Here is a 16,444-nt window from a genome sequence, read left to right on the forward strand (position 1 = left end):
AGTTACGAAGCGGGAGGTGTACTTCACCTTGGGAAAACCCAGAGAAGACAAATAAATCAGTTGCTTTTCTTGACTCGTTCCTCCCCCTCTGCTAGCATCTTCCCAGATTTTCTGTTTATCCGTCACCAGCCGTCACCAGTCTAAGACTTCCACACAAACACAGGTGAAGCCAAACAGAAATGAAAGGGCACCTGCAGGGCACGTCAGTCTCTGCGTTGACTGGTTATCTTGGAAATACCCACAATGCTCAGCGGGGCATCCTGTGTGCCTTAGAGTTGGCAGCTGACAGACACAAGGAGCAAGCACGGTTACAGCCTAGGCTTGGAAGACTGGGGATGGCAGTGAAGCCTTCATTAGCAATTGTCTGCAAGCTGTGACCGTTGACCTCTCCAAGTTTCCAGTCCCACAGCTGCAGAAGAGGGACACACTCGCAGGTACTGGGCAGGATGGGAGTGGCCTGACCCCACAGGTTGTCAATCGCAGCCCCCCTTTCATCAGCTGAACCAAGCTCTTCTGGACTGCCCTCTCCTAGAGTTGCCCTCGGGAGACCCCGCACCCGTCACTCACCTCAAGCCAGTGGCATCACTAATGAGTCCTTTTGCCAGGAGCACAGAGAGGGCCAGCATTAACGACATCACATTTATCTATTGGTGCTGAGAGGCCAATGTGCTACAGTACAGCTCTAAATTCCGCAGCGGCCCGTAGTAAGCCCGTGTGCTTTCACTCTCTGTTGCCTTGAAAACGCAGGTAAGCAGTGGCTCGTTCACAAGTTATGGACTCTCGGGCATAGATCTGGATCCCTAGAACTGATGCTCAAGCACTTCTGCAAGGACCTGAAAACCAAACCCTGTACCAGGCTCGGTGGCGTGAATCTGTAATCCCAGCACTTGGGGTATTCAGGCTGCAAGATCGTGACTTCAGAGTTAACCTAGTCTCCATAGAGAGTTCAAGGCCAACCTGGGCTGTAGTGAAGGCTGCGCCAGGTACGTTACAAGAGCCAACGTAGTGTTAGCAATCTACTTGGAACTCTCCCCTGAAATGTGAGCCAAGGATGAGAGACAGCGTCACGTAGTAGTGAGGTTGGAAAATAGCCGGGGCTTCCGCTGGGAGCCTTGCGCTCCTCCATTCTAGTTTTCCTTCTGCGCAGTTTCATTGTGTCGCCCATAAACACCTAAAAATAAACGGCTTTACTATGAATCTGGGTGTGCTATTTCTGTCTGGACATGCGGCAGCTCATGCTTGCCATTCGAGCGCTGTTCAGTGAGCCGAAGACTACGTGCAGGATGTGGTTTGACCAAGTTGTGTATATATAGCAAGTGATCAGGACAAGTGAGCTATTTTTATGAAAGCTGCTTAGGTTTTCATCCCAGATGACAGCCTTGTACGAACAGAAGAAGCTGGAGAAGTAGTGTGCACTCCTGCAGGATTCAGTTCAAGCTGCTGCATTTTCTGCAGGATGCCACGCAAGGCTGACAGCTGTACCCTTGCAAGTTTATCTTCTGCTATCTCAGTTTAGTCACCAAGTACTGTCTGAAGCCTCACGTGGCCAGTCATGCAAAAGTCCACGCTCAAATAGTTCAGAAACCCGTTCATGGTCTAAAGGTTCAACTCAGGATGTGGGTTCCATCCCAAAGCGGCAGCCGTCACTGTGGAGAGTAAATGTCTAAACCTAACCTTCAGAGAGGTTTTTTTTTTTAAATTATTGTTCATTTAGATGGTGTTGCTACAATACCAGGATAGACCTCAGAACTTCACGCGTGTTAGGCAAACTTTCTACCACTGACAAATAGTTCCATCTACCCTTTGACTTTCTTTCTTTTTTTCTTTTAGTTTTGACTTGCCTAGGTTGGTCTTGAACTTACTCTCTAGTATAAACAAGCTCTGAGCTTGCCTCGGCCTCCTGGGGAGCTAGGATCACAGTTTCACATCACCAGGCATGGCTATGAACTTCAGTTTTGTGTGTGTCAAAGGAACATATGTTCAGGGCTACTGCCACAAGTGTAGAATGAACCCCAGCACCAGAAGACAAAGGTGGGAAGATCACGAGTTTTAGGCTAGCCTGGACTACATAGTAAGACTTTGTCTCAAAAAAAAACAATTGTTTACCTTCAAAAGCCAAAAGTTTGACAATGAAGAGACAGGCACAGTGGTGCGCATTTGTAATCCCAGCACTTGGAAAGTGAAAAAGGAGAGTCAGGAGTTCAAGGTCAGCCTCTGCTATATAATAAGTTGGAGACCAACCCAACGCTCCTGAGCCCTCTGTCAAGAAAAGAAGGGGGAAAAAAGGAAGATTTTCAATGAAAAGCAAAAGTCCACAGCAGTGCCCACCTGGGTCTTAAAGCTCTCTCGTCTATATTTCTAAATACTATGCTTGCCCTGATTTTCCTAGGTTTTCCACCGTCCATCTTAGAAGATTATTTTCATGGCGCCATTGTTCAGCATCCACTCTTTCAGCTGTGTAAACATTACCCGATAAGTCACATTGATTTTCTTGTGCAATTTTTTACCTGTAAGTTAATAATTTGCTTAGTTTTCTATCTCTAGCTCACCATGAAGGTCAGCCTGACTTGCAAATTGCTTCTCAGTCACTCACACCCGTGGGGTATCCTGTCAGGCTTCATTTTCCTTGACTACAGTCTTTCTAGAGTGCTAGTGCTTCAAACTGCTGCTTCCTTGGGACTTCATTTTATGTACGTATGTATGTATGTCAGGGTTTCACCAGTTTGTCCAGTTTGGCCTTAAATTCACAATCTTCCCGAATCGGTCTCCCAAGTGCTGACATTCTAGGTCTGCATCATTACACCCAGCTCCCTAGAACCTTCCAAGGGCTTTTCCTAGCTAAGACGAAGTAGAATTTATTTTAGCATCTGGTCAAATAAAGAAAAAGCTATTTTAAGCTACTCTCATAGGATGTTGAGTATTGAACACGAACAAAATGGTCTCCTGCTTTCGACAAACTCTGGAGGGGGCAATCCACGACGCAAGAAATTGATACTGTAAGAAGAGGATGACTTGGGGAGCTGGAACCCCAGCTGGACTGGGCACCAGACAGTTATGGATTTGATCCTGGTTCTTTCTGCCCCTGTGTGACTCTAACTGGGCTCACCCAATCTTGAATACAAAGATGGTAAGAGCAACCAGAAAAGGAAACTTTCTTGCAGCAGCAGAGGACCACATAGGGCTCATTTCCAAGTCAGCATCTCCCCCAACAGATGGTGCAGAAGACCAGGTTGGGTGGAGAATTCACATTATTATGGTATTATAATGATCTAAATTGCTTAGGGCTTCTTAAGCTTTCTCTGATCATGACCTCTTTACACCTGAGAATCTTTTTTACTACCTTTATTTATTATGTATGTGCACATGTATGCACAGGGCTTGGCATGCATGTCGAGGTCCCATGACAAGTTGAGGGTATCAGTCTCTCCTCCCACCTTAGGGTCAGAAATAGAACTCAGTTTATCAAGCCTGACCACAAGCACTTTTCCCACTGAACCATCTCACCAGCCCAACACATCTGAGTCTCAGTTTTATTTGACGTTGAATGAACAGTCATATAAAAATGGTGTACTAATCATTTGCTGGTAATAGCTCATGGTTTTTTTTTTCTTTTAATTCCATGGTACACGTATAATTTTACCATTTAGTAAAGGCAAAAGAGAATTGTAGCAAATGAGGTTCATGTGCTTATTTTTATATAAAGAATTTACGCTGAAGGATGCGGATCATCTGTAGACTCCAATTTTTATTTTACAATCATCTGTGCTGATGTCGCTTTATGTAAAATGGCAGAAATGTGTTCACAGCCATTTCAGAAATTGTTGGAAATTCTCTAATCACAAACCAAACTTCATTGAACAGTTTGCACGGGGGAGTCGGGGTGATGGTACAGGTGTGCCTCAGAGGTCAGAAAGCAGCTTTTAGTAGTCAGTTCTCTGCTTCCACCTTTACTTGGGTTCCAAAAAGCAAACTCAAGTTGTCAAACTAGCTGTCTTGCTGGTCTCCCCTTGAAAAAATGTTTAATGAAATTCAAATCAGCCACTCAAGAAGTAGGGAGTTTATGTTGTTTGGGCTTTGTTATTGTTTTGGTTGTTTTGAGACGGTATCTCCTAAAACCTAGACCAACCTTGAAGTGCTTTTATTTTTTTTAAAGATTTATTTATTTATTGTGTATACAACATTCTGCCTTCAGGTATGTCCAAACGCCAGAAAAGGGCGCCAGATTCTTATTACAGATGGTTGTGAGCCACCATGTGGTTGCTGGGAATTGAACTCACGACCTCTGGAAGAGCAGTTAGTGCTCTTAAACACTGAGCCATCTCTCCAGCCCTCCAACCTTAAACTTCTTATCCTTCTACCGCTACCTCCCAAGTGCTAGCTAGCTAGGATTATAGGTGTAAATATATCACCATGCTCAATTTTATGTGGTGCTGGGATTGAACCCAGGCCATTCTTGCTAGGCAAACACTCTTAATGATAAGAATGTCTAACACCTGAGACCTACAGACTTCCCCCATTTTGCTGTACCCGCCCACCTACCTCATGTGTTTCCACCAGTCTATTTTTACCATGTCTTGATGGCCAACAAGATGGCCCAGGGAGTAAAGGTGCCTGCCGCTCAAGCCTTACAACTGACATTAGCTGCCTAGAGCCCATGTAAAGATGTCAGATGCACACATCTATAACCCAGCACTCCTGTGATACGGGAGGCAAAAAACAGGAGACTCACAGCTAGCCCAAAGCTCAGTGCAGCAAAACAAATGGAGGGGCACTTAGTATGAAGTGATCTTAGGTTCTAATTTTGAAATCAATTTTTGTTAGATACGAGAGCATATGCTTAGAATATCTTTGTCTATCTTTTTATTCTGAAGTTACAGCTGTCTCTGAAGGTCAGGTGCATTTCTTGGGACTAAAAACAGATGAATCCTGTTTAATTCAATCTAGCATTCCATCTTTTGTCATTGTTAATTTTTTACTACTCAGTATTTTCATATCCTCATTTGCTTAACTATTGTTCATGCATTTTACTTTTTTCCTCAATGATATGTTTATCTTTCTCTTCAGTCTGAAGGATTACTGCAAGTATCTTCTGTATTACTTCTGCTTAGTGATTATGAATTCCTTCGGTCTACTTTTATCATAAAAAGCTTTTCTTCTGGGGGCTGGAGAGATGACTCAGCGGTTAAGAGCACTGACTGCTCTTCCAGAGGACCCGGGTTCAATTCCCAGCACCCACATGGCAGCTCACAACTGTCTGAAGATCTAGTTCCAGGGGACCTGACACCTTCACACCAATGCACATAAAATATAGTTAAACAAAATTTAAAAAAAAAAAAAAAGCTTTTCTTCTTCAGTTATGATAGTTTTGCTGGGTATAGCAGTGTGGGTTGCCAGATACATGCTCTAGAGCTTGAAATACATCATTCCAAGCCCTCCTGGCTTTCAAATTTTCTCTTGAGAGGTCAGGTGTTATTCTCATGGGTCTACCTTTACATTTGACTTGGTGCTTTTCTAAGGTTTCAATACTTTGTGTACTTAAGTGTTTTCACTATGACATGGAAGGATGGTGTTATAAATGCTTCCTATACATTAACAGGCCTCTCTTTTAGACTTGAAAAAAGCTTCAATAAAATTATATTATTGAAAATGTTTTCCATGCCTTCAGCTTAAATTCTCATTTTTCAAGGCCCAGAATTTTTAGATTTGGTCTTTTTAGAGTGTCCTATATATCTTACTGCACTTTACCTTAGTCTGAATGTTTCATCTACCTTGAATTCTATCCCCAACATCCGGTCCTACTTTTGGTCCATTCTACTGGTGACTTTCTGAAACCTTTCAGCTTAGCACTTTCCAGTTCCAGTGGGTTTCTTAGTCTTGCTAGCTCTACATTGACTTACTTTGTAATGACTATCAACTTATTTCAGTCAGTCAATTGTATTCTTCCAGTTATTTGTTGTAGAATATTATTTTAAAGTGTGTTACTTTTGTTTATACTGCATCTGTTTAACTCAGTGAAGCTGTGTTGCTCTGCCTGTCTAAAACACCTGATGATCGTCTAATAAAGAGCAAAACATGGAATATTGAGATTGGAGAGAGGAATAGGAGGGGCTGGAAGGCAGAGAGGATAAATATGAGAAATCTGGGAGAAAAGACAGGGAAACCAGAAAGGAAAGGGGGGGCTCCAAGGGCCTGCCACCCAACTATACAGCCAGACATTGAGTAAGAAGAAAAGTAAAGGTATACAGAAACAGAGACAGATAAGTCCCAAGGTCACAGATGCAACCCAATGCCCATTAAAATCCCAGCAAAACTCTTCACAGACTTCGAAAGAATGATACTCAACTCCATATGGAAAAACAAAAAACCCAGGATAGCCAAAACAATCCTGTACAATAAAAGAACTTCTGGAGGCATCACAATCCCTGACTTCAAACTCTACTACAGAGCTACAATACTGAAAATAGTCTGGTATTGGCTTAATAACAGAAAGGAGAACCAATGGAAATGAATAGAAGACCCAGATATCAATGCACACATCTTCGAACATCCGATTTTTGAAAAAGAAACAAAAAATATCAAGTGGAAAAAAGAAAGCATATTTAACAAGTGGTGCTGGCATAACTGGATATCAACATGTAGAAGAATGAAAATAGACCCATATCTATCACCATGCACAAAACTCAAGTCCAAATGGATCAAAGACCTCATCAAAGCCAGCCACACTGAACCTGAAAGTGGGAAGTACACTTGAACGCATTGGCACAGGGAACCACTTCCTAAATATAACTCCAGCAGCACAGACACTGAGAGTAACAATTAATAAATGGGACCTTCTGGAACTGAAAAGCTTCTGTAAAGCAAAGGACACGGTCAACAAGATAAAACGACAGCCTAAAGAATGGGAAAAGATCTTCACTAACCCCACATCAGACAGAGGTCTCATCTCCAAAATATAGAAAGAACTCAAGAAATTGGTCACCAAAAGAACAAATAATCCAATAAAAAAAATGGAGTATAGACCTAACAGAGAACTCTCAACAGAGGAATCTAAAATGGCTGAAAGATACTTAAGGAAATGTTCAACATCCTTAGTCATCAGAGAAATGCAAATCAAAACAACTCTGAGATTCCATCTTACACCTGTAAGAATGGCCAAAATCAAAAACACTGATGACAACTTATGCTGGAGAGGTTGTGGGGTAAAGGGAACACTCCTGTATTGCTGGTAGGAGTACAAACTGGTACAGCCCCTTTGGATGTCAGTGTGGAGATTTCTCAGAAAACTGGGAAACAACCTTCCTTAAGACCCAGTAATACCATTTTTGGGTATATATCCAAAGGATGCTCAATCGTACCACAAGGACATGTGCTCAACTATGTTCACAGCAGCATTGTTTGTCATAGCCAGGACCTGGAAACAACCTAAATGCTCCTTGACCAAAGAATGGATAAGGACAGTGTGGTCCATTTACACAATGGAGTACTACACAGCAGAAAAAAAAAACATTTTGAATTTGCAGGAAAATGGATGGAGCTAGAAAACATTTTGAGTGAGGTAACCCAGACACAGAAAGACAATTATCACATGTACTCACTCATAGGTGGTTTTTAAATACAAAGCAAAGAAAACCAGCCTACAAACCACAAACCCAGAGAATTTAGACAATAATGCGGACACTAAGAGAGACTTACATAGATCTAATCTACATGGGAAGTAGGAAAAGACAAGATCTCCTAAGTAAATTGGGAGCATGGGAACCTTGGGGGAGGGTTGAAGGGAGGAGTGAAGAGGCAGGGAGGGAGCAGAGAAAAATGTAGAGCTCAATAAAAATCAATTTAAAAAAAAAAGTCCCAAGGCCAAAGATAGATGGGATAATTTAAGAAAATTTGACAAGAAACAAGCCAATTTAAAGCTGGGTGTTTATAAGCAGTAATAAACTGTGTGATTTGGGAGGCAGGTGGTGCACACCCCCCCAAAAAAGCCTAAAGAGTAATCAACAAATTTGTGCACCTTCTTTTGGCTTCATTAAATATAATTATTCTGATCCTTTGTCTAGGATTTCTTCTCTCACTGGATGACATTTCTGTGGAACTAGTAACTTTGGGGTTATGCTGCCTTGGTGTTTTCATGTTTGCTTCTGTCATAATGCATACAAACGCACCTTTTTATTTGACAGGGTCACGTATAGCCATCTTGCAAAACACCTCTGACACTTGTCTTTTCCGCCTCCATCTCTCAAATGCTGTGGTTATACATGTATACCATGAACCCTGGCCTCATCTTGTCAGTTTTAAATTTAAAGTTTATCACTATCTTTTTAACACTTTACTCTTTTGAATATCCATAGACCCTATGTTTCGTCTTCCATCCTGATATATGGTAGGTTTTTGTTTAGTCCTGAGAACTTAACTTCAAGACAAAACAAAAACTGGGTTTAAAAAATTTTATTTTTATTATACTGACTTCTGATTTTTTTTTCTTAAAACTTACTTTGTGTTTTAATTATTTCATCTTTTTCATTTCAGGTTTATTACATGACAGCCTTTAACCACTGCTTTAAATGTGGGGGGAAAGATCTCTGATATTTTTACTGGCTAGATCTTTTCTTACTACGATTTTTCACTGTCTGACCCACGTCACACTGAAATGTATTGATATCTGAATATTGGTTTTAAGTTTTTTTTCTTTTTGGATTTTCGAGACAGGGTTTCTCCGTAGCTTTTGGTTCCTGACCTGGAACTAGCTCTTGTAGACCTGACTGGCCTCGAACTCACAGAGATCCGCCTGCCTCTGCCTCCCTCGTGCTGGGATTAAAGACGTGCGCCACCACTGCCCGGCCTGGTTTTAAGTTTTTGACTACAGATTTACATGGATATTCTCTAAGATTTCAGTCATCTGAAATACATCAAAACCTGTTTCATAAGCCCTCAGACTATCTTGGCGAAATCTCATGTGCAATAGAAAAATCATGTCCAATGTAATGTTGCATGAATATTAGAATAAGGTAATTCATCCACTCAGACTTCCTGTAGCTTCATACTTAATTACATACTTATTGAGGCATGTAATTGTCCAAGCAGGCCTTTTAATCTCCACAGCCTGAATATCTAGGGTTCTAATTATGTATCGCAGCAACCAGCTTATATTTAAAAGCAAACAAACAAAATAAAAACATTCTGGCTGGAGAGATGGCTCAGCAGTTAAGAGCTCTAGCTGCTCTTTCAGTGGTCTTGGGTTCCATCCCCAGCAATCACATGGTGAGTCACAGCCATCTGAAACAGGATCTAATACTCTTCTGGAATGAATGCAGGCAAATGTATATAAAATACATAATCTAAGAATCTATTAATTGCTGAAGCTGTATTAGAATTTGAAACTATGGTTATGACCTCACCTACCCATGTTTTCATTAACATACTTATAAAGGTTCTGTAGTATTAGAGGTACATTGTTTTCTTTTGATTAGGTGCCCTGTCTCATGATTACAATATGCTCTTGGAGCAATAAAACACCATCTGCCTTAAAGTATACCTTATATCCATACTTCATTAACATTTCACAGTGTATCTTTTTTTAAACCCACGTTGTATTTAAATTCACTCTTGGTTGTTCAGTTTCACCGTCTCTACCTTGAACTAGAGTTTTGTATGTTAATACAATTAATGATAAACGTTTATTGGACATCACTGGCATATTCTTGTACAAAGGAACCATTTGCTATTTGTTTTTGTTACTGTATGTCTTCTTTTTCATTTACTTGTGAGCCAGAGGATAACCGACTAGCCAATTCACTTCTTCCACCAAGTGTTTCCTAGAGACTGAACTCTCTAAAGCACCTTTACCCAGTGAGCCACCTCATGGTCTTGTTTTGTATTTCTTGCTGTTTTTCCTTCTCTGCTTTCTGTTGTACCACTTGATTACACTATAAACTCAAACTGTACCTGCAGGTTTGCTGGTTGCTCTAAGGGTTGTGATGAGCATCTTCACCAGACTACTTTAGCATCCTAAACCAACAAATCCTGCAGTGCTGCTCCATCTACTATCTCTTTGTTGTTCAAATCTCTGCCTTTAACTGAGTGTTTAGTGTTAGGAGGCAGGTACTTCCACTTTTCAATTACAGAAACTGAATAAATGACAGCTTCAAAGCTTGCTCAAAGTTAGCAGCAAGTACCAGAGTTCGGAATCAAATTCCAGGTCTTTACAAGTCCAGAACTTGCAGAGACCACTCTTATACATGGTTGTATGTGTGTGTTTGTGTGTGTTGTGTGTGTGTAAATGGGGAGAGTGCATGGGAAATTCAGAATAAATCTTGAAATCTTTTGTAACTGAAACAAGCAAGGAAAGGTTGAGGAATCTAGTTTTACACATGAAAATATTAAGGGATGAAAAGAAAAATTAAAAAGCTAAAAAATGACTATAAAAATCTCAAAAGCAATTTGCAGTCATGCTAAAAAAAAATAAAAGATTTAAAGCAATATAATAGGTATGCTGGGGGCTGGAGAGATGGCTCAGAGGTTAAGAGCATTGCCTGCTCTTCCAAAGGTCCTGAGTTCAATTCCCAGCAACCACATGGTGGCTCACAACCATCTGTAATGAGGTCTGGTGCCCTCTTCTGGCTCGCAGGCATACACACAGACAGAACACTGTATACATAATAAGTAAATAAATATTTTAAAAAAAAATAGGTATGCTAAGGATTTAACTATATACTCAGAAAACCACCACCCCTAACCAACCCAAAGTACTAAGTGTTTTACATCCATTCGTATCAGTACTTAGAAGTATGTAATAAAATATCTAAGAAAAACTGGACACTTATGTTCAACTGACAGTGTAGGCCTTATCAAGTTTCTGCAACTTCTTTCTCCAAAACAGGTCAATAGACTTATGTTAAAGACAACATGTGTATTTAAAGTAGCAATTTTATTTGAGTTAAAATTATTTACAAAAACCCAAAGACATACTTCATGAAACTGGTACAAACTATTTTTTTCCTGCCGTTGGCTTTTGCTCCAAAGATCACAGCTGAGAAATACTGTATAAAATAAAAATAGGATTGGATTCAGAAAAGTATCCTACTGTTCTAATATCCAACTGGTAGTATTTACAGAAATATTTACAATGGAAAAAAAGGTTACCTTAAAACTTTAGTTAATTTGCAAGTCAGCCTCAAGTACCCTAAAATGAGAGTTCTCCGAGGGTTAAAGACACACAAATGCACTGCAGGTGAAGGTGGTATCTTCCTCACAACCCACCCCACCAGGACCTGCATCTCTATCAGTGCTTGACAATTAGTTAATATTTTTAAAACAAAACAAACAAAAAAACCTGTTAAACACTGAGGTAAATCAATTATCAAATGATTACCAGTGTAACAGAAAAAAAAAAATGTAATTCGCCCTGATTGATTTCACCCAAATGTTTACTGTTCCTTACCATCTGCCACAATCAAAAATCTGTTCCCCAAGTACAATGATTAATAAATATCAATGTATTTTAAAATAATCAAAAAATATCTAGTAAATTTGTGGACATCATTTAGCAGTATGCTTCTTTAAAAAAAAAGATTGCTAAATTAGTTTGGTATTCAGGGCAAATACAGTCTCAATCTTTCCCACATTATTACACTGGCATACTGTGTTCTTAAACGGTGATGGGTAGGGGTTCGGGTGGGTAGAAGGAAAACAATTTGCCTAGAGTCAGTTACTTCCTTATAGATTTCCCAACAATCTGCATTATCAAAAATAGGAAGACAATAGAAGGCAGCCACTGCATTTAAAAAACATTACAGCTGGCACTGATACAAGAGCCCCAGTTTGTTACTTTATACAAGGAAATAACAAAGTCTAAAATGAGTCAAAATTAGACTTTTAGCTATTTTCCCCAATACACACCAAACTAATATTTTTATGGCTTCAAGTTTTACAAATCCAATGAAGAAACATGATGTAACTATATGAAAGGTAATTGAAGGTATTAATGAAACATCTCTGGAAAGCCTGTGCTCAGGCTAATCAATGAAAAAGGGGAAAAAACCACAAGTAGTGGTCTGAACAAAACAAAACAAAACCCTATGAAATTACACCTATAAACCATGTTCTGTGTGTTCCACAACAGTTTTTTAAACAACTGTTCTATGAACAAAGAATCTGAATAAAAAAGGGTCTTCTCTACACCAGCAATTTTAAGGCTTTGCGCTTATGCAATTGATCCTGTCACTCTATAGAAGAATATACACGCTATCTGGAAAAACGAATTCCACATTGGTGTTTTAGCTTCCTTATATTTACTGTACTGAACATTAGAAAATATATCTAGAGAACTTCCCTCAAAACGTAACAATGTTTCAAGAGTCTCTCTAGCATTAAGTGTAAACTACCCTGGGTTTGTCTATTTTTGCTTAATCCTGTAACAGGGTACATTATCTTATATAATATAATATTCCCTCAAACTGCTACTTGTTTTCTTGTGCCTATAGCTATGACACATTATGGTATGATATTGAATATGGTCATGGTCTCAGAAGTGAAAAATAGTTCAACACCCAAACCTAATCAAGAATAAAAAAATATACTATTAATCCCTTGTGTCTTTGGATTCCATCTAATTTTAAATATAGACAGTAGTTCAGGGAACAACAACAAAAAAATTCACAAAATTATTAAAAGCTTTATTTACGATTGGAATCATTCAACAAAAAGCAAAAGCAAATGAGCCTGAAAAAGGAACTAAGCTGTTGCCTAGAATGTCCTCAGAACATTCAATACCTCAGTAGCTAAGCTGCCTTTGCACCTGACTGGCATGACAACAGTGGCTCAACATACACAGCAGTTGCACTAACAGCAGCACAAATTTTCCCCTTTAAACCTTGCCCCAAATAAAGCAAGGCAACTAGGGAGGTGTAGACTCTGCCAAGGAAGTGTATTTAAATACTGCATGGGACTGTTAACAGCCTGAACCTTTTCCCTCATTTTTGATAGCTGCAGATTGATGTAGTAACTGTCATTTAGCAAATGCAGAATGCATGATGAAGAAATCAGGTGGTCATAAAAATCCAAACACGAATGATACTGATGAATGTTCTTGGTTTATCTTCAAGGACTTCTTTCATGACTTTTCTTTGTCTAAGGATAGCTCCAGCATTACCAAGCACCTGAAGCAAAGGTAAAGCAGCTAGCAATGTTCCAAATACTCGATCACTCTAGAGATAGACTTCTGGCCTGTTGTTCCAACAGCACACTAAAGGAGAAGGAAGAAAATGGTGGTTATAATAACATACATTAGATTAGCCAGGTCCCGCTATTAACACCTATTAATTTTAGTACTTTAAAGGCTGAAACAGGAGGATTGCCAGCTGGAGATACAGTGTGAGATTTTGTCTGAAAAATAATAATTAAAAACCTCATATAAACTGCAATATGCAATAGAAGTTACTTACAGTAAGATTCATGAAGCTTAAGAATTTTTTAAGCATCTCTGTCATTATGGAGAAATCTCCGTCAGGAAGGTATTCCCTCACTGTAGTTACATTGATCTGAGGAAACAGATAAAAAACAGTCAGTCAGTTGGCAGAAAAATATACTATAACCCACTCAATGCTGTTGGCCTGCTATATATCTTGTGGTAAACATCTACAAGAACCTGAGAACTCCTGGGTTACTCCCATTCCACACTCAATTAACTATGTGCAAGAATACTCGGGTTCATCTCCCCACTCTATACCACCCTACCCACACGAAGAAAGGGTACAAAGGAATATCTGTGAATATTTATTTTTGGAAATGCAAAGAGAAATATCTGAAATAAACTGAACTGTCAAATGTGTAAACAGACTATAGCCACAGAGCTGTTTATAAAACAGATCAAAACATTCTCCATGCTACAAAGGTAAATTAGAAGAATTAACTATTCTTTATATGTATCGTTTGTGATAAATTATGGGCCAGCTCCCAGAGAGGTATTTCCCTTGATTATTAGCAAAAAGCTAAAAAATATAAACAATCCTGTAAGAGGAAACTATTACATATTCTAATTTAAAACTTCAATTTCATTATGTTTAAAAATGCTTAATTTAGCTCAGCAGTGGTGGTGCACGCCTTTAACCCCAGTACTCAGGAGGGAGAGGCAGGCAGATCTTGAACAGGGACTACAGAGAAGGCTCAGCAGTTAAAAACACTGTTTTTTCCAAAAAACCTGGGCTTCATTCCCAGCACCCATACAATGGCTCATAATTGTCTGTAACTCCAGTTCCACTGATCTGGCCTCCAAGCAACAGGCACATATATGATGCATAGACATATATGTAGACTGTGCTGGTTAGTTTTCCGCCAACTTGCCACAAACTAGAGTCATCTTGGAGGAGAACACAGGAATTGAGAACTGCTCCCAGCAAGTCTATGGGGTATTTTCTTGACTGATGATTGATAGGGCAGGGCCCAACCCAAGCATGGGCAGCATCACCCCTAGTCAGGTGGTCTTGAGTTGTCTAAGAAAGAAAACTGAGCAAGCCAGTAAGCAGCATTCCTTTATGGCTTCTGCCGACTTCCCTTCATGGAGAACTGTAAGCTGTAAGATGAAATAAACCCTTTCATCCCCAAGTTATTTTGGTCATGGTGTTTTACAATAGAAAGAAAACTACAATACAGGTGAAATATTTATCCACATAAAAAATATTTTAAAGTAAAAAACACAAATAGTATCAATCACTACATTTAAACAGCCTCCAAAATGGTTGTAACTCTGAAGGATTGTTCAATAAAAAGTATACCTCTAAAATAATAAATAGTTCCCATGATGGGGATGAAAGCCCTTCATTAGTTCAAATCCTTCTTAACCAACACACTACAGAACTAAACATTTATAGTGGCTATGGGAAGGATAGTCACAACATTTATAGTACTAGAAGTACAAAAGGAACATAGCAGGGACTATTTGAAAAACTTAATAGCTGGGGGCTGGAGAGGTGGCTCAGAGCCTAAGAGCACTGGCAGCTCTTCCAGAGGTCCTGAATTCAATTCCCAGCAACCAAGTAGTGGCTCACAACCATCTGTCATGAGATCTGGTGCCCTCTTCTGGCATGGAGGTGTACGTGGAGGAGGAGCATTATATGCTTAAGAAATAAATAAATCTTAAAAAAAAAAAAAACTTAACAACTATCCAAGACAGAGGCGAGGTTTGGTAACCCAAGAGCCAGGTTTAAAAAGTAGTGGGCTTTTAAAGTAATAAGTAAATCCATCATTCCATTGCTGTTGACAAGCCAAAGAGAGAGAAGATACACGATTAGCAAGAGCTCTGAAAAAAGCTAGATCTTGTGGCACTGTGCGAGAGTTAAAGAATGGAAAGGGGCAAGAACCTCCAAGAGCAGTGAGGAGACTCACCACTGCCAAATACCAGGTGCAAATGGGTAGAGTGGTTAACAGAAAATGAGACCAGATTTTATTGGGCTTCCTAAGCATGGGGCCACAGAACACAGGCAGTTCTTACTGTTCATGACTACATGCTTGCTTTATCTCTTCTACTTCCACAATGGGAAAAGCCAATTCACTTCAGATTTGTGGTAGCATCTTGTTTTCTAATTATAAAGATCACCAAGGAAATATATATACAATCACATCTGTGGTTCTAAGAATCCACAATATTGTCCACAAATTCAGAACCTTCTTTTTAGGAACAAGAAAGCTATTGACACCCATAATGATGGTCACATATATCAGACTGACAGAACTTCAAGATCCACTGTTCAATACAGTTATACAATACTGTCCTAATATATTTTATCATGGCAACTGAGAAAGAAATTAAGGTAACTATGAGCTTTCACTTTATGCACCTGTGCCACATATTTCAAAGGGAACACTCACAATGACTCCAAGATCCAACTGACAAGGTATTTTTACTGTTCATATTTCTTTTTCCAATGGCAACAAACTATCCAATAACTATAACCTCCACTTCTGTGAAATAGTCTAACTATATAGACACTTGTATTTCTCATAGATCTACTAATAGTAATCCCATTTTCCTAGCCTGAAATTGGTTCAGAGGAAAGCATGTGGTCCAATGTTCAACCAGACAGATGCTATGAAGTCTAAGAATGCTCTCTTAAAAAGACAATGAGGAGGAGGAGGTTTTGTTAGACATTATTACACTAAATGGGACCTTTGGTATGGTCATCTTCCCGTCCCCCACCCCCCAAAATAGGGTTTCTCTGTAACTTTGGAACCTGTTCTGGAACTCGCTCTATAGACCAGGCTAGCCTTGAACTCAGAGAGATCCGCCTGCTTCCGCCTCCCAAGTGCTGGGATTAATGGTGTGTGCCACCACTGTCCAGCTAGGAATGGTCATCTTATAGCCATGGCAAGTGCTTTCTACACACTTAAAAATATTTTATTTTAGCCAGGCAGTGGTGGCTGGCATACACCTTTAATTACAGTACCCAAGTTG

The 16,444-nt window shown here is 39.6% G+C and overlaps 1 protein-coding gene and 1 long non-coding RNA gene across 5 annotated transcripts in view; one reads left to right on the forward strand and one right to left on the reverse strand.

The window, feature by feature from the left end:
- Positions 1–703: 703 nt before the first annotated feature.
- On the forward strand, positions 704–5,099 carry LOC142858331 (uncharacterized). The gene is made up of 3 exons (XR_012912006.1): positions 704–747; positions 2,531–2,602; positions 5,065–5,099. It is a non-coding gene; the product is annotated as an uncharacterized LOC142858331 (long non-coding RNA).
- Positions 5,100–12,650: 7,551 nt separating this feature from the next.
- The window catches only part of Wapl (WAPL cohesin release factor), a 68,333-nt gene continuing 64,539 nt past the window's right edge, over positions 12,651–16,444 (reverse strand). For all 4 annotated transcript variants that reach the window (XM_075988697.1, XM_075988696.1, XM_075988694.1 and 1 more), the window contains 2 exons: positions 13,440–13,535; positions 12,651–13,240 (listed from right to left, as the gene is read on the reverse strand). In XM_075988697.1, coding sequence (XP_075844812.1) covers positions 13,175–13,240; positions 13,440–13,535 — 162 coding nt within the window. In that variant the 3' untranslated portion in view covers positions 12,651–13,174. The remainder of the gene's footprint in view (positions 13,241–13,439; positions 13,536–16,444) is intronic.

This window comes from Microtus pennsylvanicus, chromosome 10 (genome assembly GCF_037038515.1).
Source record: "Microtus pennsylvanicus isolate mMicPen1 chromosome 10, mMicPen1.hap1, whole genome shotgun sequence".
Classification (NCBI taxonomy): domain Eukaryota; kingdom Metazoa; phylum Chordata; class Mammalia; order Rodentia; family Cricetidae; genus Microtus; species Microtus pennsylvanicus.